General features: G+C 61.7%; 3 protein-coding genes across 3 annotated transcripts in view; 1 reads left to right on the forward strand and 2 right to left on the reverse strand.

The window, feature by feature from the left end:
- Positions 1-2,014: 2,014 nt before the first annotated feature.
- Znf526 (zinc finger protein 526) lies at positions 2,015-6,742 on the forward strand. The gene is made up of 2 exons (XM_055620699.1): positions 2,015-2,111; positions 2,301-6,742. Exon 2 carries the CDS (start codon positions 2,503-2,505, stop codon positions 4,453-4,455), a length of 1,953 nt encoding a protein of 650 aa, XP_055476674.1. The 5' UTR covers positions 2,015-2,111; positions 2,301-2,502; the 3' UTR covers positions 4,456-6,742.
- Positions 6,564-15,699, reverse strand: Gsk3a (glycogen synthase kinase 3 alpha). Its single transcript, XM_055620700.1, has 11 exons — positions 15,270-15,699; positions 13,508-13,695; positions 11,856-11,939; positions 11,590-11,700; positions 10,050-10,180; positions 9,852-9,958; positions 8,972-9,069; positions 8,797-8,892; positions 8,024-8,210; positions 7,670-7,762; positions 6,564-7,229 (listed from the first exon to the last, which is right to left on the reverse strand). The coding sequence occupies exons 1-11, from the start codon at positions 15,550-15,552 to the stop codon at positions 7,156-7,158; spliced, it is 1,452 nt and encodes a 483-aa protein (XP_055476675.1). The 5' UTR covers positions 15,553-15,699; the 3' UTR covers positions 6,564-7,155.
- Positions 15,700-20,747: 5,048 nt separating this feature from the next.
- The window catches only part of Erf (ETS2 repressor factor), a 5,675-nt gene continuing 608 nt past the window's right edge, over positions 20,748-25,814 (reverse strand). The window contains exons 2-4 of the mRNA XM_055620702.1: positions 22,745-22,979; positions 22,319-22,434; positions 20,748-22,228 (exon numbers count right to left, since the gene is read on the reverse strand). Coding sequence (XP_055476677.1) covers positions 20,976-22,228; positions 22,319-22,434; positions 22,745-22,979 — 1,604 coding nt within the window. The 3' untranslated portion in view covers positions 20,748-20,975. The remainder of the gene's footprint in view (positions 22,229-22,318; positions 22,435-22,744; positions 22,980-25,814) is intronic.

Here is a 25,814-nt window from a genome sequence, read left to right on the forward strand (position 1 = left end):
CGCGCCGGGGCCGCGGGTCTGCGCCGGGGTCCGGGCCGCGCGGCCAGCGGCGCTCCGGCCCCCCGCCCTGCCGCGGCCCTCCCGCGGCCCGTAGAGGCGGCGGCCAGGAGAGGAAGCGCGTCGCGGGAGTTGACCCCCGGCCCCCGGGGATCGGCAGCTCCCCCGGCCCGCGACGCGGGGGGGTCGGCGGTGAGGGATGCGGGCCGGAACGGGCCAGTTTCCCCGTCCCGGGGCTGCGCTCGCCAAGGCGCGGCCGTTCGGAGTGTGTCCGCGCTGTCTGCTGAGCGCCCTTCGGAAGGGTGACGTTAGATGAGACGCGGGGTTCCCGTAGGAGGCACAGGGTCGGGTCGTGGGCGCCAGGTTTCCCCGTGCGGGGGCTCCTCCCTACTTTGTAAAGTTTGTCGGTCCGCTCCTTGCCTGAGCAAGCCACGTAGCCGGTCCTGATCCAACCCTGGAGGGAGGTCTCTCTTGCTAGTGGGGCTGTAACTAGGAAAACCCTTTATGGAAGGGCTTAAACTCCGTGGGGAGCCAGCTGTGGTGGCACGTGCTTTTCTGCCAACCCTGAGGAGGGGGAAGCATTTAGGCTTCCCAGAGTTTGAGGCGCGGCATTGAGTTCTACACAGGCCAGGGCCACGGAGTGAGATGTTTCAAGACAAAACGAATAAAGCCACTCGGCTCGGGGAGATTTGGAATTGGTACACAAGGCAAGTTTAGCTTCTGAGTATTTGGCGAATCATTTATTCACGGAGCATATGGGTATCAAGTGAAAACGGCCTTGTACTGGGCTGCTGCTGTGAAATTCACACCCTCCGGTAGGGAGTCCTCTTTAGTCGCTGCACGTCTCTGTGCACATGCTGTGTGCAGGATGGCCACCCTGACCACCTCGGTGATGAGGAAACTGAAATTCCTGCCCTCTGGGAGCCCTCCATGAGCAGCTAAAGTCTGCCCGCTCCTGGCATGCACAGAGACGGCACAGAAGTGAGGAGGTAAAGAAAGGGAGTCCAGGACAGCCAAGGCTGCACAGAGAAACCCTGTCTCAAAAAAAGAAAATACCAGGAGGTAAAGGTGCATGCAGCCCTGATGACCTGAGTTCAGTCCTCAGCACCTGCATAAATGTGGGAGGAAAGAGTGAACTCCACAGAGGTGTCCTCAGCATGCCACATAAATGCCACGGCATTTACTCGTGCATACAGACTTTGTAACATAAGCATAACAAACAAACAATGGTGTTTCAAAGTGGCTCAGTGGGTAAAGGCAATTGACACTAAGCCCTCTGACCTGCGTTTGACCCCAGAACCCACGTGGTGGGAGGAGGACCAAGTCCTTTTATGTTGCTATCTTAGCTCCAGGCATGGGGGGGGGGGGGGTTGGACAATAAAAATATAATAAAGTAAAAATAAAACCTCCTAAAAATGTTGGGGTTGAAGGTTGGGACGTGGAGGATAGGAGGGAGGGCCTACAGCCGGGATATAAAGTGAATAAGTTGTAATTAATAAAGAAAAGTTAAAGTGTGGGGATTGAGCTGAGCACAGAGGCGCACGCCTGTGATCTCAGCAATGGGGGGTGGGGCAGAGGCAGGAGGATCTCTCAGTTCAAGGCCAAACTGGTCTACAAAAGTGAGTCCAGGCCAGACAAGGCTGCACAGAGAAACCCTGTGTTGAAAAAACTGAAAAAGAAAAAAGTAGGGATTGGATCAGGTGGCTAGTTCCTAGGCTGGGGGTTCAGGGGCTAACTCTGGGGTACAGTTGTGGGAAAGGGGTGGGGTTAGGTTGAGACCAGACAGAACAGAGGAGGTAGGACAGTGGCAGGGTGGACGGCTCTGTGCTCCAGGGCCTCGGGAAGTGCGTCCACCTGTGGTTTCGGGGCCGGGAGGCTGAGGCAGAAAGCCCGCCTCAGAGGCAGCCTCTCTCCCACAGCTTGAGGCTGGCCTGGCGACGTGCGAGCCAAGTGTTGGCTTTGTTAATGAGGTGCCTTAGGCTTTCTGGTCAATCCGAGGTTTGCTTCCATTTTACAGGTGAGAAAAGTGTGTGCGGAGGGAAAGTAAAGCAGGAGCGCGCAGAATCGAGCTGACGGAAGTCTAGTGCCCACTCCTCCCTTCAATACTTGTCTGTGTGAGTACACGGGGTGGCGGGGGGTGGGGTGGGGTGGGACTGGACGGTGTTGCACAAAGAGGAAACCACGTGGGGGAAGACTGAGGGGAGGGAGGGGAAGGGAAGCTGTGTGTGTGTTTTCACAACGGGTGTCACTGGGCCTCAGGGTAGCTTCAGAGGCCAGGTTCCAGAGTACCCATTCTCTTGCAGGTCCCTGAGCAGAGTGGCTGGGACAGGCCCAGAGATGTGGGATCTTGAAAGACTGAGGGATAAACTTTGACCTGAGATTTGCCTGGCAGACTGGCGAGCAGTGGAGCGAGCAGGGGTCTCCTGAGACAGTGCACGCTCCTTAGGTTTCTGCTGTGCACCACTGGCCTCTGCCCACTTTCTCCAGGCACTGCCTTCCTGCGTGATGGCAGAGACGGTGGCAGAGGCAGCTGAGATGCCAACACAGTCACCAGGAGCAGTGGAAGCTTCCGCACCTCTGTCCGGAGAGCTGGCGGACATGACAACAGCAGTCACTGACCTGACCTCAGGGGAGGCCCTGGCCTCGTCCCTCTTCTTCCAGCACCACCAGTTCATGTGCTCCGAGTGCGGCAGCCTCTACAACACCCTGGAGGAGGTCCTGGCCCACCAGGAGCAGCACCTGCCCGTGGTAGCAGAGGAGGACACACAGGCCGCCCAGGACTTGGGCCTGGGGCCGGAGCTGGTGCCTGGCGCTGCAGAGGGGCCTTTCCAGTGTGGTGAATGCAGTCAGCTCATCCTCTCTCCGAGCGAGCTCCTGGCCCACCAGGACGCCCACCTGCAGGAGGCCGCAAGCCAGATCCAGTACCAGTGTGGAGACTGCCGGGAGCTCTTCCCCTCCCCCGAGCTGTGGGTAGCTCACCGCAAGACGCAGCACCTTTCCAGCAGCGCCGCCGAGCCTCCCCCCGCCGTGCCCTCAGAAGTCAAGATGGAGCCGTACGAGTGTCCCGAGTGCTCCGCCCTCTGTGCCACCCCCGAGGAGTTCCTGGAGCATCAGGGCACCCACTTTGACTCCCTGGAGAAGGAAGAGCGCAATGGGTTGGAAGAGGAGGAGGAGGAGGAGGAGGAGGAGGAGGAGACCGATGAGGAGGAAGCCGCTGCAGAGCTTCCTGCTGGCGACAAGGCAGAAGACAAGCGCACAGCTGACCTGGTTCAGAGCTGTGGGGATTGTTCGCAGCACCGCCCTGCTTCAGGGGCGCGCCGCAGACACCGCCGGGCATCAGGCCCCGCGTCAGCCCCCCACCCGTTCCACTGCAGCCAGTGCCAACGCAGCTTCAGCTCTGCTAACCGGCTGACGGCGCACGGCCGGGCTCACGTGGGCGGCACCCACGAGTGCACCGCCTGCTCCAAGGTCTTCAAGAAGGCGGCCTCTCTGGAGCAGCACCAGCGGCTGCACCTCGGAGAGGCCCGCTATCTCTGTGTGGACTGTGGCCGCGGCTTCGGCACGGAGCTCACACTGGTGGCCCATCGGCGGGCCCATACCGCCAACCCATTGCACCGCTGTCGCTGTGGCAAGACCTTCAGCAACATGACCAAGTTCCTCTACCACCGACGAACTCATGCTGGGAAAAGTGGAACCCCCAGCCGGGTGGCAGCCGTCTCCCCAGCTCCTGCTGAGCCCACACCTTCACCTCCACCCCCCGCCGCCCAGCTGCCCTGTCCACAGTGCCCCAAGTCCTTTGCCTCAGCCTCCCGGCTCTCCCGGCACCGGCGCGCAGTTCACGGCCCCCCGGAACGTCGGCACCGCTGTGGGGTCTGTGGCAAGGGCTTCAAGAAGCTGGTTCACGTACGCAACCACCTTCGGACCCACACGGGCGAGAGGCCCTTCCAGTGTCACTCCTGCGGCAAGACCTTTGCCTCTTTGGCCAACCTCGGCCGCCACCAGCTGACCCACACGGGGGTGCGTCCCTACCAGTGCCTGGACTGCGGCAAGCGCTTCACGCAGAGCTCCAACCTGCAGCAGCACCGGCGGCTGCACCTCCGGCCCGTGGCCTTTGCGCGTGCCCCTCGCCTCCCCATCACCGGGCTGTACAGCAAGAGCCCGTACTACTGCGGGACTTGCGGCCGCTGGTTCCGGGCCATGGCGGGCCTCCGGCTGCATCAGCGGGTCCATGCCCGGGCCAGGACTTTGACGCTCCAGCCTCCCAGGTCACCCTCTCCGGTCCCGCCTCCGCCCCCTGAACCGCAGCAGACTATCATGTGCACGGAGCTTGGCGAGACCATCGCCATCATCGAGACGTCCCAGCCCCTGGCGCTGGAGGACACATTGCAGCTCTGCCAGGCAGCCCTGGGGGCCAGCGAGGCCAGTGGGCTGTTACAGCTGGACACGGCCTTTGTGTGACAAAACTCGAGAGCAGGGACAGAAAGGTCACAAGGTTGAGTCTAGGCACTCGGGAGAGGAGGACCCCTCCGGCAAGCTAATCTGGTACCCACCCATCAGAATCCAGCCCACTGGCCTCTTGTAACTTCTGACTCCTCAGAACAGGGACAGGCCTCCCAGAGGTCTCCTGTCACCTTCCTCTGCCCAGGGTGACTCTGAGGCCCTGAGAAGTGACATGAGCTCTCAGCCCTGCTGCTGCCTTGCAGAACAGGGTTTGCCAAGGCTCTTTGCATCGGCTGGTGCTCAGCAACAGCAGGTAACCTCTACGGCGCACCAACCGCGTGCCAGACCTGTGCCAGGCGCTCACATACCTCCTCAGACCTTCTGATTGTAACCCGCCCCCGGTCCTGCGCTGGGCTGGGCCTGGGGTCTAGCTGTGTCTGGCTCGGGAAGGCACTTAGTTTCTGTGGCCTTCCTCTCAGTCTTGACAGTATGAAGAGAAATCTGTACGTACCCGTCACCCCAGTGCTCAGCTCAGACAGGGTGACGCTGACCCAGGAAGGAGCCACAGCTCTGCTCAGCCCGGCCGGAGCAGCAGTCTGAAGTACAGACAGCTCGCCACGAAGCGGACAGTGCCTGTGGCTCATTCAGCCCGTGTGTCCACAGATTCTCTGGCACGTGCCATGTCCCTGGGGCTAGAGGCTCGTCGGGTCTCGGGGTTCCTGGCCTGCTAGAGACTCACTAGTGGTGCCAGTTCCTGAACTGCCCATGCCAGAGGAGAGCATTATTTCAGGCAAGCCGTCCAGGCAGGGCTGCAGGGCACACCCAACCAGGGCAGCGCTGGGCAGGGCTGCAGGGCACACCCAACCAGGGCAGCGCTGGGCAGGACGCTCAGCACTGAGATAGACGTGGGTGTCCTCCATGTTGTACAAGTAAGGAAACAGGACAGGACAGAGGGCTGCCGAAGGCCTTTAGCTGGCTGGAGGTGTTCATGTTAGAGCACCGTGCTTAGGCCCGTCTGCATGGCTGAGGAACACCGGAACCCCAAGCAGCAGAAGGGACTTCTGCCCCCCAGAGAAGGCAGTGTCATGATTATTTGGGATCTGGGCGCCCATGGAAACAGGAAGGGGTCCCATCTTCATAGAGTGTCCTTCCCTGCCCTAAGCATATGGAGGTTAACTGAGGTCGGTTGGCAGGTCTTACTCGGGCCTCTGCAGACTGCGACACTCCAAGTGAAGCAGAATGGGGCTCAGCAGGTGAAGGCAGTGTCACAGGAAGGGTGGGGCAGGCTCGCAGCAGTCCAGGAAAGGTTGAATTGTCAGCAGGCGAGACCACCTTGGTGACTGGAGTCAGCCAGGAGGCGACAGCGACACTGGGTCCGTCCATCCCCTAACGTAAACCTGCCATGCTCACCCTACTTCCGAACTGGTTTGAGGAAAGGAGGGTAAGCTCTGTCCTGCAGGGCAAAAAGGTTCCCCTGGGGCTGATGTAAGCATCTCGCAGAGCTCAGAATCTTGGGACCCCCCTCACAGACATGTCCCAAATTTCCTTTTTGTGTATGAGTAGAATCCATCAGGAGAACCCAAAGATGTCCCCTCCCTTTCTGGAGCCTCCCACCCACTCACTGCTTGTGGAGATAGCACTTCTTTCTGCCCATGGTCCCCGCCATCTGGCTCTAGCATATTTTAAAAGTCAAGGGAAAGAGCCAGGCAAGGTGGCACAAGCCTGCCCTCCAGTATTTGGGAGCCTGGGGCCACTTTCCAACACCCCTAAGAGAAGTGAAGCAAGTGCTCGCCCCTTCAGACAGGAGCAAGCCTGGGCAGCCTCCTGCCCACACATGCCCCCGGCCTCGGAGTCCACAGGCAGTTAGATACTGGCCAGAGGGACTCTCCAGCCAGGACCCCGGAGCACTGGGCTAGGACACACTCCTGTGTTCAGGTCCTGACTCTGCAGCACTCTGCAGCTGGGGTTCTGAGCACTCTGGAGCCCAGTCTCACTGATCACCCGGGAGGCTCCATGTCTGTGGTAGATAAGGTTTGCGGCTTCTCAGTGTCCCCCAGCCCAAGGTGCAGCTCCCTCCAAACCCTGAGCCCTGTCACCTCTGCAGAAACAGGCAGCCAGACAGGAAGAAGGGTTTCATGCCAATAATTTATTGAACGGAGGTCTGTACACAGGCAAACCTTACTGTGAAAACTAAGACACCAGGGGCTCTCCCTAGTCCCCTCCTTACAGGATGGGGTGAGGGAGGAAGCCTTGGGAGCAGAAGACAGGAGGGGAAGTACAGCTGAGGGAGAGGGCACGTTGGATGGTGTGAATTGACGTTTTCTTTAAGAAAAAAATTATAACAATCTATTTACACCCAGGAGGCCAGGGAAGGGGAGAGGAGGTGGGCTGGGCTGGTCCTATTTACAAGGGACATGGGAGACAGGGGAAGGAGTGCCTGGGGGAGGGGAGGGGAGGGGACCAAGGGGGTAGAAGGTCCTCATACCCCCCAGCCCCCTGTCTTCCTTCTCTTCCCTCCCCACACAACCAGTTAAAATCCTCTTTAAAAAGCCCACCACACAGGTGAGGCTGGTGAGGGAGCCGAGATGCCGGGGAAGTTCATTCACCTCTGCCCTCTAGTCTAGGCCCAGCCAGGGCAGGATCTTGACGGGCTACGGCCCCTTCCCAGCCCCGCCTGGGAGGTCCCAGATGGGCATGGAGGGGTCATGGGTGGGGACCTCAGGAAGAATTGGCGAGGGTAGGTGTGGCATCAGTTGCCTGCCAGTCTTGGCTGGTCTGAGTCTCAGTTAAAGCTGAAGGAGGGGAAGGAACAGACAGTTAACCTCTGTAGAGAGCATGGCTCGCTGCTTCAAGACACTATGCAAGAAGCTGACAGCTGTCACTCTCAGTTGCGGACTCAGATGACACTAAGTGGCTCACAACTGCTGTCAGGAGAAAGGCAGACCATGGCTGCCGAGTCTGATTTTCTTCCCCAAAGAAACAGGAAATCTGGTTTTGCACCCATAATGGCCTGGTCTTTAAATGTGGGCAACTTTTTGTCTATTTGTTCAGACCAAAGAAATGTTTGGTCTTGCAGTTAGCATTTAAACACAAATGTGGGCAGGACCGCCCTGTACTGTAAGATATGCCTTCTGTGCCAGCAACTAAAACCTGCAGGAAACTATAGGAGCCAAGGACAAGCCCCTACTCGACATGCGCTGCCTTAACCCTCTGCACAGGGTCCCCACCTTACCTTGTGAGGACGTGGAGAGGGCGGCGGAGCCTGCTGGGGACCTCAAGTGAGGAGGGACGAGAATGGCGTTGAGAGACGGCTGGATGGCGAGTTCTGCAAACAGGAGTTGGTGTCAGCAGTCGGGGGGAGGCGGGGCATCTGGGAGCCAGTGAGGGTTGGGATGGGGCGCCAAGCAAGGACCTAGTAATTGGTAAGGCCAGGTGGTGGGGACTGCAGCCACAAGACTTCTGGGTGGGAAACTGGAAACAGCCAGTGCCCAGTCACAGTGTGGAGATGCCCTGCCGGAGTCCAGGGCTGCCGGAGCCCCTCCCCCTGTTCCTCGACAACTCTACTGGCCCCAAGCTGTGCTCTCACCACTAGGACTGAAGTTGAAGAGGGGGGGAAGCGGGCGGTTGTTGGGGAGCTGGGTGCCAAGGGACCGCAGCTCATCAAAGAAGCTGTGTGCGCAGGCCTCCAGTGGGGACAGCCGTGAGGATGGCGTGTACTCCAGCAGGCTCGAGCAGAGTGCAATGGCCTCGGGTGGTGTCCGGGATTTGAACACCTGTGAGCGGAAGTGAGAGGGGGAGGTGCTGGCACACTGAGTGTCGTCTCGTGCCCACCTGTGCTAACCCTAACCCCAGACACCCACCTCCCCCGTAAGGAAACAGGCATAGAAACTGGGACGGGCAGCTAGCCTGGGCTCCATGACTTCATGGATCCTGATGCCAGACTCAGTTTGTCGCCACCGTAAACAGGGATCTGTATTTACCTATCGGTTCACACCTTTCAAAACTCTATAAACTTCACAATCTCAAAGTGGTGTTGGCTGCCTCCCTGGGTGATCTCAGACACTGCCCCCGCCAGAACTTTACTTCTGTGTATGAATGTCTGCCTGTGAACATGTGTGTTAGCCACATGCATGCCTGTAGGATCCCCTGGAACTGGGCTCACAGGTGCTTGTGAGCCGCCATGTGGGTGCTGGGAATCGAACCCAGGTCCTCTGCAAGAGTAACAAGTGCTCTTAACTACTTAGCCATCTCCAGCCCCGCAAGCCATGAATTTCAAGCCAGATAGACTCCCAGAGCAGCTGGCCTCCAAGGGGACCCACCCTTCAGCCATGCTGTGCAAGTCCCTACCTTTGCCCCTACCTTTGTCCAGGGGTGAGCTTTGATCTGGGGGAACTTGAACTCTGTGTAGTTTGGGTTCATCTCTCGGATCTGCTCCCTGGTTGGCGTTCCTAGTACCTGTGAAAGAAGGGGAGGGGCTTTGAGGCAAGGGCCCTTTCCTCAGGCCTCCCCTGCTCCCCCGGGCCCTGCCCCTCACCTTGATGATCTCCACAAGCTGGTCCACCCCACTGTCCCCAGGGAAGATGGGCTGGCCGAGAAGAAGCTCAGCCAGCACACAGCCAGCTGACCACACATCTGAAGGGAGACAGTTCAGCGCTGGGCAGCCAGAGCCACACAGCCCGCCCCTTTGCCAGCACTGTCCAACACAAGGCGCCTGCCCAGCCGTGCTCTCCAGGCCTGGTGTACTCACAGCCAGCGTGCCCTCTGACCCCAATGAACCCTTCCCTGCCCAACCAGGCCCACACAAGGTGGGACCCTGCCAGCTGGCACCCCTGTACTTCAGGTCACAAGAAAGCTTTCAATCCTGGACTAGCTTCCCTGCCTGGCCTCCGGCCTGCCCATAGGAAGAGATGAGGCCTGGCCTGCCCTCCCCTCACTACTCTGTACCTTGCCCTGCATGTCCAAGTTCACACCTACGGACCTCACTAGCTCCTCAGACTGACATTCCCCTTCAACCCTTTTTCACAGACATGTTCTCCTCTCAGCCCTTCCCCTGGGCCTGGAAGAGGGTAATGCCACCTTGAGACAGAGGAAGATGGGCCCTGGAGCAGGCCGTACCCCGACGGTAACAGTCCTAAGGTGGCTGCCAGCCTCTTCCCCCGCCGAGAACAGGCTGACTGGGAGGTTCTAGGTGAAGTGGACTCTGGAGTCCAGTCAGACAGGAGGTCTCAGGCCTGCCCTGGCTAGCTGCTGGCTGCCAGCCTTAGACTGCTTGGCTGCTCTCGACAGACACAGACACAGCCTCCGTGGCCTGTGAGCCCGGCAAGGACAGACAGCAGGCTCTCATCACCGTGCCGGCAGCAGCGGCAGGAATGCGGCACCGCTGAGACCCTCACTGCCCAGAGCTCCCCACTGACCGATGGATGAGGTGTAATCTGTGGCTCCAAAGATCAGCTCTGGGGCGCGGTAGTACCGAGAACAGATGTAGGAGACATTGGGCTCCCCCCGAACCAACTGCTTTGCACTGTGGGAAGAGATGGGCAGGGTTAGGCAGGAAAACAAGCCTCAAGCTCTATCACCCCTTCAGGCATTCCAGAGGCGCCAGGTCAACCTACCTGCCAAAATCACAGAGCTTGAGGACAGCAGTGTCGGGGTCCACAAGCAGATTCTGCGGCTTGATGTCGCGGTGACACACGCCTTGGGAGTGGATGTAGGCCAAGCTCCGGAAGAGCTGGTACATGTACACCTGGGACGGCAGGGCACACGCGCTCAGCCCAGCCCACTCTCACACACAGCACACTGCTGGGCCCACGTGAGGCCGCTGTCCATGCTGGCTGCCCATGGCCGCAATTCCTCAACTCTTGGCTCCAAACTTCAGTGCCTGCCACAATCACTTGAAGGCCCCATTCCCAGCTCTAAGGAACTCTGCTCCATTACCCCGGCGTGGCCTCAGGAGTGACACCAGAAGGTCCTGCCATAGCCCAGGCCGGGGCCAGGCACTCTGCCTCCTCTCTCCCCAAAACTGCCAGCTGCAGCGGCCTCCGCCTCCCGAGGGTGACAGCAGCACCCGTGCAGAGCGCTCCAGCCTACTTCCTGCCTTCCCTACGCCCACGGACTACAGCCCAAGTGAGGCTTTCAGTTTTGATCTGCTTTTAATTGGCACATTTTGATTGTGTGTGCATGCCTGCCTCTGGGGAAGAGGAGGTTACACACGTGCCACAGACCACAAGTGGCGATCAGGGTGACTTACTGGTGTGTCTTCACAGCATTTGTGTCCCCGGATTTGGTGCTCAAGCTTAGCAGCAAGCGCCTTTACCCACAGAACCTTTCTGGGGTTTTCTTTTGAATGGGCCTACACTGGATGCCTGGCTGGCCTGAACTGGAAACCCACCCCCAGTGCTGGGGCCATGGGCATGCGCCACTGCACGCAGCCCTGACCTTCCAGTTTGGGTTCTCCGGACACCAAGGCTGCCTCTGGGCCCCCTCCTCCCAGCATTCCTTGCTCTTCCTTCCCCCCACGCCAGGCAGGAAAGCCCTGTGGCCCTCTACACAGCAGCAGCTCCTGAGCTTTATTATTTTCCTTGATGCTGCCTGTCACCTCACCAAAACGCAGGGTCTATCTACAGGGTCCTGGCTGGCCTGGAACTTACGAAGTAGCCCAGGATGGCCTTGACTCAGAGATCCTGAGTACTGGGACGAAAGGTGCGTGCCACTATGCCAGCCAAACAGCTCTTCCAGGGCAAGGCCTGGGCCTCAGTCGGCTGTGCCGCGGAATGCTCAGCACTGGAGTGAGCTCTGGAGAGCTCCTTCCTGGTGTGTGTGACCCAGCAGCCGCTGGCACAGCCCGCACTGGCGTCGGCTCGCCAGGTGCAAAGTACCTAAGCCATGAGGAAGCAGGCCACAGCAGACGGGGGAGAGGCGGCCGGGTTCCTTGGGTGGGCACACCCTTCCTTCCTGCTGCTCCGCTTTCCCATCTGCCCCAACCCCAGTGGCACTGGCTCTGCTGTGTGGTGCAGTTCCTTTCCCACCCCCTTGGCCTTGGCTTAGCCAAAGCCACTTGCAAGCTACAGAGCTGAGGAGAGAGCAGAAGCCTCCATCGACCAACCGGAGGAGTAAGCAGCCCCCTGACACGGCCTCTGCGGGCCTGCGGCCTACCTTCACGTAGATGACAGGGATGATGAGCTTGGCCTTGGTGAAGTGGCGGGCCACCCGGTACACCGTCTCAGGGACGTACTCCAGCACCAGGTTTAAATACAGCTCATCTTTCTGGGGAGCAGCACAGCGACGTGAGGCATTTTAAGGAAGGGGGGGTGTGCAGAGGACAGCGAGGGACAGGGAGGACCTCTTGGCGAAGGCAAGCAGGAAGATGGCTAGCACCAGAGTGCGGCAACACCCTCCCACCTCAGCCTCCAGCGTCTCACCTTCTCCCCACTGGAGTAGAAGAAGTACCGCAGCCGCACGATGTTGCAGTGGTCCAGCTTCCGCATGATCTGCAGCTCTCGGTTCTTGAGGACGAAGGGAGAGTCAGTACATCCAAGCCCCTTGCCCCGCCCCTCCTCCCAGGACCATCACACCCACCCTACACCTATTTCTGCTGGCCAACCTGGCAACTGTTCCCCAAACTCAAGGCTGGAAGCCTGTGGGAGGGAGAAGAGGGTCATTTCTTCACCCTGGCCCCTCCTCCTCCTCCTATGAAGCGGGAGGCCCAGGGGTCGGGCAGCCCGCCCCCCCCTCCCCGTGCTTACTCCGAGCGGTTCTGAGCACTTCTCTAAGCACGGGGAGGTGCAAAGGCCAGCTGTCGCCCGCCCTCAGGCCAGTCTTCAGCATACCCTGAAAAGCTTTCTGAAGACAGGCCTGGTGGGGCTGGCCTGCAGTCTCAGCCACTCAGAAGGCTAAGGCAGGAGGGCTTCAAGTTCAAGGACAGTCCGGGCAACTCAGCACAGCTCTGTCTCAAAATTAAGAGTGCTGGGAATCTCGCTAGCTCAGTGCGCAGTGCTCTGGGTTCAATCCCACATACTAGCAGAGTAAAGAGCACAAGAACGGCACCACCCAGCACTGGACAAGCAGTGGGGGCCTGCTCCACCTTGACTCCTGGCACCTTCCCTGGCAGCACTGGGGACTCCCCATGCTAGCTCGGCGCCTAGACTCCAAGCTTTCAATCTCACCTTCCGCTCCACACCTGGCCACCTTCTGCCTCACCCTCTGAGGCCTCAGCTCCCTGTCAGGTCTGACTGCCACCCCAGAGCGCATCCTGTCCAAAAGCCCTCAGTGCTCGGCTCCGGCCCAGGCTACCCCATCCAGTCTGGCACAGTCCTCCAAGCAGCACGCAGCCCTCCACCTCCCTCCTCCTGCCCTCCGTTCCCCAGGCCTCTGCTAGCACACAGGGCACCCTCCTCCAGGGACAGAGCCCTGCACCAAGACAGGCGGTAAGTGAGCACCACAGGGCAGGGTTCCAGTTGGCCTGAGGTGGAGTGCCACCTTCAAGACGCTAGCATCGGCCTTACCAGACTTTTTCTTCTGGAAAAGATGCGACCAAGGGGTTAAGGAGGATTTGTGAGGCCAACAGGCCAGAGCCTACTGCTGAAGGGCCTCACTACACAGCTTCATGTGTGTTGACTTGGAACAGGAACAGCAGTGCCTGCCCTCAGAGACTGCTGAGGCAAATCAAGTCAGAACCTGCTTGTCAAGTGCTTACACTGAGGAAATACCCAGTAAACACTAGCTCTCCGCTGTTCGGGGGTAGCGTCTCCCCTAGGTCATTCCCCTCCTTGCCCCTCTCACTGGGCCACGCTTAGGCCCTGCTGAAATCCCAGGCTCAGCTGCTGAGATGTTTCAGTCGACAAGCATGGCCATCCGAGTTCAATCCCTGCCTGGATCCCACAGCAGAAGAAGCAACTCCCCACAACTGGCCAGACCTCCACATCTGCAGCCAGCCACACACGCCAGCATGCGATGTCAGACATAGGCACACACTGACATGTCATACTAGGAACATGAAATTCCAGGCTGCAACTCTATTGCTGAGCATACTCGGCAGTCACCCCCAGTGTCCAAAGCCAGCCACCCAAGCTACCTTGAACCTTTTGTCCTGAAGAACCTTCTTGATGGCCACCAGCTCCCGCGTCTCTGCCAGCCGTGCCTGGTACACGACTCCGAACGAGCCGTTCCCGATCACCTTGATGTCGGTGTAAGCCACCTCCTGGGAGCGCTCTGGGCCTTGGCCTAGAGTGGCTACCACTGTGGTCACCTTCCCGCTGTCACCTAAGGAGCAAAGGGAACACTCCACTGATCTTTTGTCTCTGGCCACCACAGCCCAGGGAGGCGACGTGGTTCGGAAAGCTCACTACGGGGAGGGACAGTGATTACTCCAGGTGTAACCGTCTGGCTCCACTTGGGGTCCAGACCTAAGCATGGGGAGACATTAGTTCCTGGAGCCCTCCCCAAGGAACCCTGAATTCTGCCTTCGCTGTATCGGGACACCAACATTCAAACTTATTTTCCATCGGTGGGTAAAGCACGTCCTAATTGCTACTTCAGTGCAAACAGCAGTGAAGGCTCAGGGGCTACCAAAGCCACAGGTGTGGACCAGCCACACGGGGACCCAGCCTTTGGCCCCTTCCACAGGGCAGGCACCAGCGAGGATCTTCCACTCAAAGGAGCAGGAACTATGGGGCGTCCCTTCTTCAGGGACTCGCTGGCCATTCTCACAGCCAGAGAACACTGACTTCTACACCCTCCCTGGCACACACATGACGTCACCACTGCTCCTGGGTGACAGAGATGGACAGGCGAAGCGGCCTTCCCTGACCCTCACTTGGGTAGGCGGAGTGTTCAGTATTCTGACTCAATGCTCTGCCCTGAGATGAGCGCTGCCCGCCCTCTCCACCTGTGGTCCAGAGGCACCTGACCTGAGAAGGCAGGTCATCTCCAGGCCGGTGGGGGATATTCCTGCCTGGGGACTTGCCGACTCCCAGTCCCTGTCTGAGAGCAACAAACCTTGGTGCCGCTCCTAGTGACCCCCTCCCTTTAGGAAACATCAACAAATTCTATGGGGGGGGGGCAGTGAGTGACACGTTGAAAAATGACCCTACATGGCTAGTTTTTGTTCAGAGCCATGCCAGGCAATTCAAACCCATGCTTTATAGAGGGTGTGACTTGTGGACCCCCTCCTTGTTGGCTAAAGAGCCCCACCCCCTCTTATTTTTTTTCAAAGAACATGGACAATGAGCTTGATTTGAAGCCCATGCTGGTTCCCAATCTGTTCTCCCTTGTAAACAGCAGTGATCACTGCCATCATTAGGGACACAAGTCTATACATTTCCAGTGGGTTAGGTGTCATGTCAGGCCTTATGTTTTAAGCCTGGCCCTGTTCTGTGGGAACACTAGTAATCCTGGGTCTGGATTTCTAACAGATACTTAATCCGAATCCCCATTTTTGATGAAAAGGAAAGAGACAGCCCCCTCTTTGTATAGGATGGTGGCAGCGATCCCATTCTTGTCTCTTGGGGGACAATAATCCTAGCTCACCACTGGCAAGTAACTATGACCTCTGGTCCTGTTCTTCAGGGATGGCAACGCCGTCAAGTACTTGAGACCTTGATGACTGGAAGAATGGGACCTGTGACCTCTGTTTCTCGGGTGCTGGCGATTCTGATTCTAAACTCCAAGTGATGGTAAGCCCCCACACCCCTTTATCCGGGAGACAGAGAGCTCAGATCCCGGTTTGAAGCACGGTGACCTCGACCTCTATGTGGGTACATGAAGGAATCTGACCGCCGTTTGATGGGCTTGGGAAACCCAGATGACCACCCCACAGGGCGCCCCCGAGTACTCACGGCCCAGCTTCACTCCGGGCGGCGGGAAGCTAGTGCCCGCGCCGGGGCCACCGCTGCCTCCTCCGCCGCTGCTGCTGGGGACAACCCCGGAGCTCGAGGCTCCCACGCCCCCACCCATAGCCCCGACTGACGACTTCCCGCCGCCAGTGCCTCCTGGGCCGGAGGCCGAGCCCCCGGGGCCGCCGCCACCGCCTCCGCCTCCGCCGCCTGGCTCCGCGAACGAGCTGGTCCGCGCCCGGCCCGAGCCCCCAGGGCCGCCTCCCGAAGGCCCGCCGCCGCTCATGGCGCCGAGCGCAGGCCCAGGCCGCGGGGCTCGGGCTGCCTGGGCTGCCCCCGCCGCTGCCTCTGCCGCCGCCTCCCCTGGGCTCCGGCCTCTTCCAGGCCGCGCCGTTCGGGCTCCGGCTCCGGCCCAGCGCCCGCCGCGGGGCACGCCGGGAGATGAAGTCCGTCTGCCGTCGGCTTCGTTGTCGCCACCCTCGACCCGCACAGCACGCCGGGAAATGGAGTTCTCAAGGCCTCAGCGTGGGTGGACGCGCAGGGGGAGGGGGAGGAAATGGTTCGCGCTGCACGCCGGGAAATCGAGTCCTGGATAACGTCACTGGACTCTGCCGAGAGCCAACTCGGAAGCCCTTCGGAAAACACAGTGCGAGCCACACACGCACTACACAGAGGCAACAGCAAGTTCCTCAGCAACGAAGTCTTAGCTACTCCATCCCTGAGCATCAGCCAAGCCTGATGCACGCCGGGAAGTGGAGTCCATTGACCCGCCTACTCGACGGGCTGTCACGACCCCCTGAGCTGCGTGCCTTCTGGGAGATCGAGTCCGCACCCATGAATCCTCACGTCTCGAGCTACGAGGCACACTGGGAAATGGAGTCGTCGCCACGCCCTCACCGCATTGCAGGTGCAGAGCCGCTTAGAAAGCACGCTAGAAAATGAAGTCCCGGGCGGCGCTCACAGCCCGAGCAGACCCCGTAACTGGAGGAGGCAGGAATGGACGCCGACCGCTCTCTGCCCGTGAGCTGCGCCGCAGTTCCTTCCGGGAAATGTAGTAGACGCCGAGAGGTAAGCGCGTCGCCCCGGCGAGCCCGGTGCCTTCTGGGAAACGAAGTTCAGCACGGCTTTGCCTTTGACCGGGCGGAGAGGAGTTACGGGCAGACGGAAGCATGCTGGGAAAACTCCGCAGTGGAACCTTCCTCTTTGTGAGGCTGGGATCCGGGCTTGCCGGGAAATGTAGTCCAAGGTGGGTGGCGCGGCGGAGCGCGAGGGTGAAAGGTTGAGGACAACCCTTCGCAGGGAAACGGTGCTGTTACAGTGTCTCCCCCGGCCCCCAAGGTCGCCAGGCCTGAGCCTGTCAGTGACGGCTGGCGAAAGGGGCCCCGGTGGCCGGGGAGGGGAGACGTCCCTCCCTGCATTCTCAGGGGATCGGTCCACAGTTGAGCGTGCCTCACCCCTGTGTTCGGAGAGTGTGCCTTTCCCTAGCGGCCCGTTAGGACGCGGGGATGCGCCGCACGGTCTGCGACGAAACCAGGCCCCAGTGCCGGTGCGAGGCCGGCTCGGCGGGCCGACGTCTGCCCTGTCTCCGTCACAGGCTTCTAGGGAGTGCACACGAGGGAAGCGGCTCAAGACGCACCCTCAGCCTTCCTTCGCACGGCGAGTCGCCGCTCTGCGGTTAATGCCTGGGAGAGGCAGCTCCAGAGCGAGCCGGGAGCCGGGAGCCGCGCGCGCTCAAGGGCCCCCGAAGGCAAGCGGGCGCTCCACGCCCTCCTGCAAACCTCCGCTTCACGCCTCACCAGAGCCTGGACGGCGGCTGCCGCCCTCTGACGGTGGCATCGGGCTGGGGCAGTAAAGCCGAACCCCGGGGCCCGGGACACGCAGGCTCAGCAGGGCGTGTGTGGCGGGACAGAACCCGTGGGACCTGCGCAGTGGGGCGCTCTTGGCGTCGAGCAGGGCGAATGTCAGAGATCTGGAAGCTGTCTCCGCGTCCAGCGTCCTGAAGATGCTCGCAGGGTGGGTGGGGACGCCGAAGAAGGCTGTAGGCTGCGCAAAGGGTTCTTTGGAGCATTTTGGAGAAGCTCAGGGGCTGTCTGGGCAAAGTATGAGGAGAGGGAAATGACGAGACCTCTGAGCAGCCTGTGTGGGGGAAGGCTGGCCACGAAAGGACAGGAAGACTTTAGGGGGTTCTGCGGGTACCTAGGAGGAGGGCTGGTGTCGCAAATGGGGTTTCCGTTGGGGTGGATTCATCTATAACATGTCCTGAAAGACCTAGGATGACTTTCCGGTTGGAAGCAAAGATCTCAGGACCAAGGTCAGGTGTCTTTTTTTTTTTTTTTTTTTTTTTTTGAGATGAAGTCTCACATTGCCCAGGCCATCCTCAAATTCCCTATGAAGCTGAACACATCCTCCCGGTCCTCCTGCCTGTCCTGTGCTCGGACTGCAGGCACGAGCCGCCAGGACAGGTTTATGGTGACGGGAATCGTGCTGCTAAACAAGCTAGCTGCTGAGCAGCCTCCCAGCCCTCCTGCCTCCCTCAGAAACAGGGTCTTAGCTGGCGCTGCACCAGGGAGGCAGTGGCAGGCAGATCTCTGCCGGGGCCAGCCTGGTCTACAGAGCTCCAGGACAGCCAGGCTACACAGGCAAACCCTGTCTAAGAAAAGCAAAGCAGAGGAGGAGAGGGAAGGAACAGGTTCTTCCTCTGTGTCCAGGTGAGCCTCAAAGGAGCCGCCACCTGCCTCTCTCAGTCTCCCCAGCACTGCGGACATAAGCAAGCACACGGGGCTCCGGGCACCTTTCGGCAGGAAATGTTCCAGACCTGCAAATGGATTCGGGTGGGCGACGGGAGACCGGAGGTGCTGTTTTTAAGGCCAGCTGCCATCCCACGCAGCCAGTATCTGGGGCAACAAGTTAGATCAGACCGGGACCTGACCTCTGGGAGGGGGTCTGAGGCCTCACACGCGGTAGCCATGTGACTGGGAGTGCTTTGAAGGCCAGGGCGGTGGTGCTCGCCCTGATCCCAGCGCTCGGGAGGCGGAGGCAGAGGAGACAGAGCTCTGTGCATTGGAGGCCAGCCTGGTCTAGAGAGAGTTCCAGGACAGCCGGGGCGACCGAGAAGAGCCCTGTCTTGAGAAACAAACAAAAAGGGTGGAGGAGGGCTTTGCGGGGTTCTGGGGCGGCGGCTTCCTCGCAGCGACAACATCCGCCTTTCTGTCACCCCACTAGCAACTCAGCAGCATCTATGTTGCCAGGAGATACGCCTCATCCCACTTCCAGAAATAACCCAGCGGTTCCCACCCCAGGGAACGGCTTACATCACCCAGGAGAGGGAGCAGCGGTCCGCGAGCCGCCGCCGAGCCGGTTCCCGCCGGCATCGCCCCGGACCACCCCCCGCGGCCGACGCGGGCTCAGGTTTAAGGGCAGGCCGCGGCGGGCAGCAGCTGCCCTCAGGGCTGCACGGGGCCTTTTACAGTGAAGCCAGTCCCGCAGGCGGCGAGTTCTCAACCCCGCGCATACCCTTAGCAACCGCGCGGCCTTGGGGGAAACCCGTTTGTGGGCCCAGGGCGTCACACCTGCGCGGCCCAGGTGCGGCCCGCATCCTCCAGCAAGCACAGCCCGGATTCTTCCCGCCGCTTCATCTCCTCCAAACTCCTCCTGGTTTTCCAGTCTCGAGCCCTCCACAGGCTGGATCCTAAACCCGGACACCCTGATTTCAGTCCAGCTACCTCGGCCCTTCCAACGGAAAACGCCGTCGTTTCCCCGGACTCACAGATAACCTTACTAACGGCCCAACTCTAGGGCTCTGGGCGAGTCTCATGGCGCCCTTGGCTGTTGAACGCTGACCCAGGAGGCAGAGGCAGGTGGATCTCCGAGTTCCGGGCCCGCCAGGGCTACACAGAGACACCCTGCCTTGAGGTGGGACTAAAATGCTTAAATTCCTGGCACACAGTAGGTCGGCCAAGATCAACTACCTCCTAGTGGAACAGGCCCCTCTCAAAACCCCTGCACCGAGGGACGGACGGAGCTGGGCGGTCACGTCTTTAGTTTCACTGGGGCTGGAAGGATGGCTTGGTGGCTAATTCGCAGAGGACGCGCGGCCGGTCCCCAGCCTCCTCTCCTTGCGTGGCGCCCGCCGCCCTTTTCCGGCCTCCGAGGCGCGGCGCACAGCCACGCACACAGACCACTCTCACACACAGACACAGATTTCTTAAAAGGCTTTTATTAACGTGTGTATCTGAGCGGACGAGTGCCGGCCCCGTGCGGGGCCGAAGACAACCCAGGGCGGGAGCTCCCGGCTGTCCCGTCCACCCCGCACGTGTGCCGAGGATGGGGCTCTCCGCAGGCGCAGCTCCCCGCCGAGCGTCACCTCAGGGCTGCGGCCCCCTGCCCAAGCAGAGCGCGAACCCTCGCCTGTGGCCCGGCCCCACACACCCCGCCTCCTCACCAGGCTGGGCGGACAAGCACAGCGTCTACAGCCTCCCCCAGTGCAGAGCGGCGGCCCAGAGGCAGTTCAAAACACTCGCCCTTCCTGCTCTGGGGACCTGGCGGGTGTGGCTCAGCAGAGCTGGCGGGAACAGCAACGCAGAACCAGGCTCCACAGGGTGGTGGTAAGGGTCCCAGAGGCAGATTGGCTGATAGGGAACCAGTCCGGGAAACACAAGACAAGAGAGAGCCAGAAACCGCAGCCATCAGAGCCGAGGCCCGTGGCACCTGAGAGCGGCCTATCTGACCTGCAGGTGGACTCGGGCCTTCCGGCCACAGATGCGAGCAGGTGTGTCTGGGCCTGTCCAGACCTAGGCCGGGTCCGAGGCCACGCCCAGCGCCCTCCACAGATTACCACGTGCAAAGGTCCAAAGTTTTATTGTTTTGAATACATTCTCCAGAAGCCCCTTCGCGTCCCACCCACCCTCCATTCCCCATACAGAGTAAGGCTTGACCTCGGCCCTCCGGCCCACCCTGGGGCTCAGCTGGGGGGCAGGGAGGGGCTTCCAGTTTGGTTTCAAGGGACCCCTTTCCCGACCCGACCCACCTGCCCACGGGCCAGACCTGGGGCAGCCGGGGGAGGGCGGGAAGGGCCTGGACCAGTACTGGGGCGGGGCGGGGAACAGGCACTTGTAGAGATTTATGGCCCACAGACGGCACCCCTCACCTTCCCCTGCCTCCCTCCACCACCCCCGCTGAATTTTTGGTTTATAAAATGTCCCTCCTGCCCCTGCTGCAACCTCGTGGGGTCTAAGAAACCCAGGCACTCGCAGCCCCTCAGGGGCAAGGAAGGCAGGGTTAGGGCCTGGGGTGGGAGCGGGGGCCGGGACGGGGAGGAAGAGGCAGAGAAGAGGGAGGGAGACAAGGCTTTGCTTCCTACGATTGTAATAAAAAAGTTCCTGGGTTTTTAAGGCCAAAGCCTCTGTTCAAATAGAAATCCCCAGAATGGAGGTGCCCCCCCTCGACCCCCTCCTCCCGCCCCCCACCCCCACTTTGCCCGGAACTTAGAAACCCAGGGATGAGGGGATTAGCCCCCAGCGCTGGGCACCCACCCACGCTACCATTAAAAAAAAAAAAAAAAAGAAAAAAAGAAAAATTAAAAGTTTTATACAAAATGTGGGAGGAGAAAGGAGGAGACACAGCTGCCCTCACCTCCAGGGCTTTGGGGGGAGGGGGTTAAGGCAGCGAAAGCTCAGGGGTTGGGGGCACGCGAGCCCTCGCCCACGGCTCTCAGGAATCGCGGTGCTCCAGGGAGAGCTGGGCCGTGGCGTGCTGGAGGTCGGAGCTCACCCGGCGCGGGGTGAGGGGGCCCGCGGCCTCCCCGGGGCCCGCGTCGCCACGCACCTTCTTGTCCTCGCCCTCCTCCTCGGGCGCGCCGGGGAGGCCCCCGCCCCCCTCCAGGCGGCAGTCCTCGCTCCAGCGCCGCTTGAAGCGCAGCTTGAGGGGCATGCACTGCGCAGGCCCGGCCGCCTCTCCGGGCTCGGGCTTGGGGGGCGCGGGCGGGGCGCGGGGGGCCTTGAACACCTCCCCGTCCTCCTCGTCCTCGTCGCTGATGTCAGTCACCTCCACCTCCTCCGACTCGCCCTCCGAGATGGGCTCCACCTTGATCTGGGGCGGCGGCGGCGGGGCCAGCGCGCCCGCCCCCTCCAGCGCGCCCGGGCTCTTGTCGGCGCCCCCCGGGGCCTTCTCGGCCGCGCGCTGCCGCCGGCCCAGCGGGGGCGGCTGCAGCTTAAACTTGAACGGGGACGAAGAGGAGGAGGAGGAGGACGAGGCCGAGGAGGGGACGGGCGGCGTCTCGGGCGCCGGGGGCGGCAGCGGGCACTTGTCGGGGCGCTGGGGCTGCGGCACCACCAGCCCCGGGTAGTGCAGGAAGGCGCGCGGGCTGAGGTGGTAGTTGTACACGCTCTGGGTGTGGGCCTGCAGGTAGCGCTTCATGTCCTCGGGGCTGAAGGAGAAGTGGGAGCCGCCCGCCGCGGGCCCGCCGCCGCCGCCGGGGAACATGGGGCTCAGGGTGGGCGACGGCGTGTAGGCCAGGTGCGTGGGCGTCACGGGCAGGGCGGGGGACAGCTGCGGCGGCAGCAGCGAGCCCGGCCCGGCCAGCGGCGACACGGGGAACGGGCTCAGGGGCTCGGGGCCGCCCCGGGGCCGCGGGTACACGCGGAACACGCCGGGGTCGTGCGGGAGGCGCGCCAGGGGCGGCCCGCGGAAGGCGCCCAGCTCCGGGGGCCCGGGCGGCCGCGCGCGCGGGTCGTCGCCCAGGGGCTCCTCCAGCTCCGACGTGCCGTCGCTGCAGTCGCTGACCGAGCCCCGGCCCAGGCGGCGGGCCACCACGGCCGAGAACAGAGAAGAGGATGAGGAGGAGCAGGCCGGCGGGGAGCGGGGGTCCTCGGTGGGCGACAGCACCTCGGACGGCGTGGAGGGCGGGAACCGGAAGTGGCTGCCACCCGACGGCACCGGCGGGGCGCTCTGGGGCACCGCGCCCCCTGACGGGAGGAGCGGGAGTTGGCACCGGCCCAGCCGACCTCACGGAGACCCCCGCCTGCCCCTCCTCCGGCCCGGCACCCCACACTCACCAGCCAGCCCCACGTCGATGAAAGGGTAGTTAACCAGCACCAGCTTGTTGAAGTTGAACTTGTAGGTGAACCTCTTCCCCTTGGTCTTGTGCAGAATGCGCTTGTTGTAGTAGTAGCTGCGGGCACAGAAAAGCCATGGGGGCCATCAAGCCGCGCCCCGCGGGGCCCAGGCGCCATGTCACGCGGCCGGTTGTCACCCACGGAGGGTGCCCAACGGCCCAAGGCCGCAGACGAGAAACCGAGTAAGCAGAGCAGAGCGAGGCCCACGCTAACGGCTCCAACGAAGACTGGGTCCTCCTAGTCCCCGTGAGTTCACGGGAAAGGCCAGGATCTAACCGAGCCCAAACCTGTCCTCACATCCCAGCCATTTCCAACCACGGGGACCCGCCACGACGCACGCCCCCCAGGGCCCACGGCCCTCCTCACCGCAGGGCCCGGCTCAGCTTGTCGTAGTTCATCTGCGGCTTGCACTTGCGGACCCCCCAGAGACGGGCCACCTCATCAGGGTCCTTGATGACGAATTCCCCGTAGTCCCCCTGCCAGGCGATGACGCCCTGGTACTCCTCCTTCCGCAGCAGCTCCAGGATGAAGTGCCATAGCTGGATCTGCCTCGAGCCAGGGGACGACTCCGGCTTGTAGGCCCAATCTGGGAAGGCAAACCCTAGGACGGGACACAGGGTGGCCTGGGTCAGGATGCCCGCTTGGGGGCCCCCAGTCACACACAGCTCCTGCCCCACCCCTCAGCCTCCCATCCCCGGGAAAGGCCCCTTCTCTCAGCCAAGGAAGACCCAGCTCAGAGGGTGACAGTACGGCGCATCTGTGTGAGGGGGGCCAGACAGGAGCTGGGAGGGGGGGAAGCTGGAGCCTGCCCCAGCGACACCGGGAGAAACAGGAAACCAACGGCGGCGGGTCCCGGGGCCAGTGCCAGGGGGCCAGGCACCGAGCCAGGACGGCGGGCAGGGCTGCCAGGGAGGGGGAGGGGCAGGAAAGGGTACACGTGGCCAGCGGGATGGGGGCACAGCCCCTGCATGGACCCCCACTTCCATTCAGCGCCAACAGAAGCCCCAGCTGTGGTGGCCCTCTCCTCCGAAAGGTGCATTTTAGATTTACCCGGTCGTTCCTCAGGTTGTAAGAGCTCCTTCCTACTCCCACCCAGGACTGAGAGGATTTTTTTTTTTTTTTCTTAAAAGGACCAGACCGGGTGGGGTGGCTTGTGCCGATGAGGTCAGCGCCTGCACACACAGAGGCTTCTGTCTTCCCTCGAGGGTGAAGCCAGACTGTCTGAGAGAGCCCCCTGCCCCCCCCCCCACTGGACCCTATAGCCATCCTGCCCTCCCAGGCCCACCCTTAGGACCCTGATTGAGAGGGCACGGCTCAGAGCCCAAGCAGGCCCAGCACCGCCAGCTTCTGCCTTCTCATCCTCAGCTTACTCCCAGCCCACCTGCCGGCCCGCCCCAGCATTAACCTTGGGTGGAGGTTGGTGGCGGGCTGCTCTGGTCCCTGGAGGGGGTGGGCAGCCTGGGTGGGGGGGCTGCGGTTCTTGTCATTTCCCAAACCCCCGGGTAATCAGGGACCATCAATTATTCAGCACTAGGCAGCCGGTAATGGAGGGGTGGGAGGAGGGAAAGGGGAGGAAGGCAAGGAGGGGGGTGGGGGGAGGCAGATCAGGGGCCCTGGTGCCACCACAGAAGGGAGTCTAAGGTCTAGGGCTGAAGTCGGGTGGGGTTCCAGGTACTGGGCAAACTGGTGTCAGTCACCCCAACTTTGGGCCCAGTTCAAGCAGAAACCAACCTAGACTGTGCAAGACTGGGCCTCCCTGCCCCCCCAGCCCTAGTATGAAATCCAAAAGAGGCTCCTTCCCCCTTGGGAGGCCGGGGTCAGAAGTTCCATTCCTTCCGGGACCTTTCCCGAACGCTCGCTGACTGCTTCCCTGCAGACACCCGCCCTGGGCCTCCTTAAAAGAGTGGCCACCTCAGCTCTCCCTCACAGACAGTCCGCACGCCCCATTCAGAGATCCCCACCTCGGACCAGCCGGCCACTGCCGGGTTCCGGGAACAGATTTCCAACTCTTCAGGATGCCAGCCCCGGGGTCCTGCACCCGCAGCCCAGCGGGGGCGGCCCCTGGAGGGCTACACCTTCCAAACCCCTGCGGCCACAGCCTCATCCTTCTGAGGACCCAGGTGGTCGCCCCACTGCCCTTGTCCTGCCTCAGAGGACCAAGGTCCCAGGGTCTCCGGGCAGTCCAGAGGTCTTTGGAGCCCCAATTAATCAAGTCACCCCACCGTGCACTCTGGGGCCACCTCTAAAGCACTCCTGGCTCCCTCAGGCCACTAAGCTCCGTGCCACAGCCATCCCAGCTCCAATCTGGCTCCCAGTCCCGAGAGGGGGGCCGAAGCCCCGGAGACGTCCGTCTGGAGGTGGAGGGGTCTGACTTCCACCCTCCCCCCCAAATTAAAGCCACCCTTCCCAGCCCACCAGCCCCAGCCTCCGTGTCCCGGTAACCAGGCAACGAGTGCAGCGACAGTCCTGGGCGCGGGGGAGCAGGAGGCTAAAAATAAACTTTGCAGAAGAGAGGGAGAGAGAGACTACACGCGACACAAAGGGAGCTCGGAAAGGCGGTGGGGGCTCTGGGAGGGCCTCAAGCCTGCATTCTGGGAGCTGTCCCAGGCCCCCTTGTTAACCTCCTTCCCTGAGAAACGCCCCCCTCCCCCGCGGGCCTGGACCCTGGCTGCCACGTCTGGCAGAGACCCCTCATGGCCGGGCCCACCCCAGCGCCACCCTAGTACCGGCTTTCCTCATCGGACACAGCATACACGAGGGCCTGTTCCCAGCTTTGGGGAGGGGACGGAGTGGGGGTGACGTCAGGGTGTCTCAATGGGGCTCTGTTCCCCAGGCCTCGGAGCCGGGAGCCAGGCACGGGCAAGGAAACCATGCGTGTGTTGGGTACGGGTCCACGTGCTTAAATCACGGAAACAGCAGCTCTGCAGCCTGGGAGCTCGAGGGTGCGGGCCCTCTGCAGCACGGGGTCCGGCGAGGCTGCAACCTCGCGGCCGCCCCGGGGGAAGGGCTGCAGGAGCAGAAGGGTGCAGAGGCCGCTGCAGACAGCAAGGGCCGTGAAGGCCGCGTCCCCAAAGGCACACCTGGGTATCCCAGACCGCGCGAGCCTGGGTGGGGGCGCAAGTTCTGGCAAACAACCCCAACTTGGCGTGACCGCCTCAACTTTTTTTGCGGGGGGCACAAGGGCTCGAACGGAGGGGCGGCGGCGGAGGAACGGCTACGCCTGCCTCCCGGGGGGCCTCCACACCTCCCCCACTCCAGGCGGACCTCGATGGCGCCAGGGCCGGGAGGAAAACAGGAAGTGGGAAGCAGCCGCGGCGGGGCAGACTCGCCGGGATGCAGGCTCGGATGCAGGGGCGCGCCGGTTGGGGGCGGGCGACCCTGGGGCCGCGGCGACCCGCCCGCCCACCGAGGCCCGGCGCGGCTGCGGGACCCCCGG

The sequence above is a fragment of the Psammomys obesus genome, unplaced genomic scaffold (genome assembly GCF_907164565.1).
Source record: "Psammomys obesus unplaced genomic scaffold, mPsaObe1.curated_primary_1811, whole genome shotgun sequence".
Lineage (NCBI taxonomy): Eukaryota > Metazoa > Chordata > Mammalia > Rodentia > Muridae > Psammomys > Psammomys obesus.

Bases quoted from the DNA above. Each gene is read 5' to 3' on its own strand.
- Gsk3a (XM_055620700.1), bottom strand. From the start codon at position 15,552: ATGAGCGGCGGCGGGCCTTCGGGAGGCGGCCCTGGGGGCTCGGGCCGG. The intron at 10,181-11,589 runs GTAGGCCGCAGG...CTGCCGTCCCAG, and splicing joins TCCCTGTCATCTACGTGAAG to GTGTACATGTACCAGCTCTT. The intron at 8,893-8,971 runs GTGAGGGGCAGG...CTTCTTTCACAG, and splicing joins AGCTTGTGGAGATCATCAAG to GTACTAGGAACGCCAACCAG.
- Znf526 (XM_055620699.1), top strand. From the start codon at position 2,503: ATGGCAGAGACGGTGGCAGAGGCAGCTGAGATGCCAACACAGTCACCA.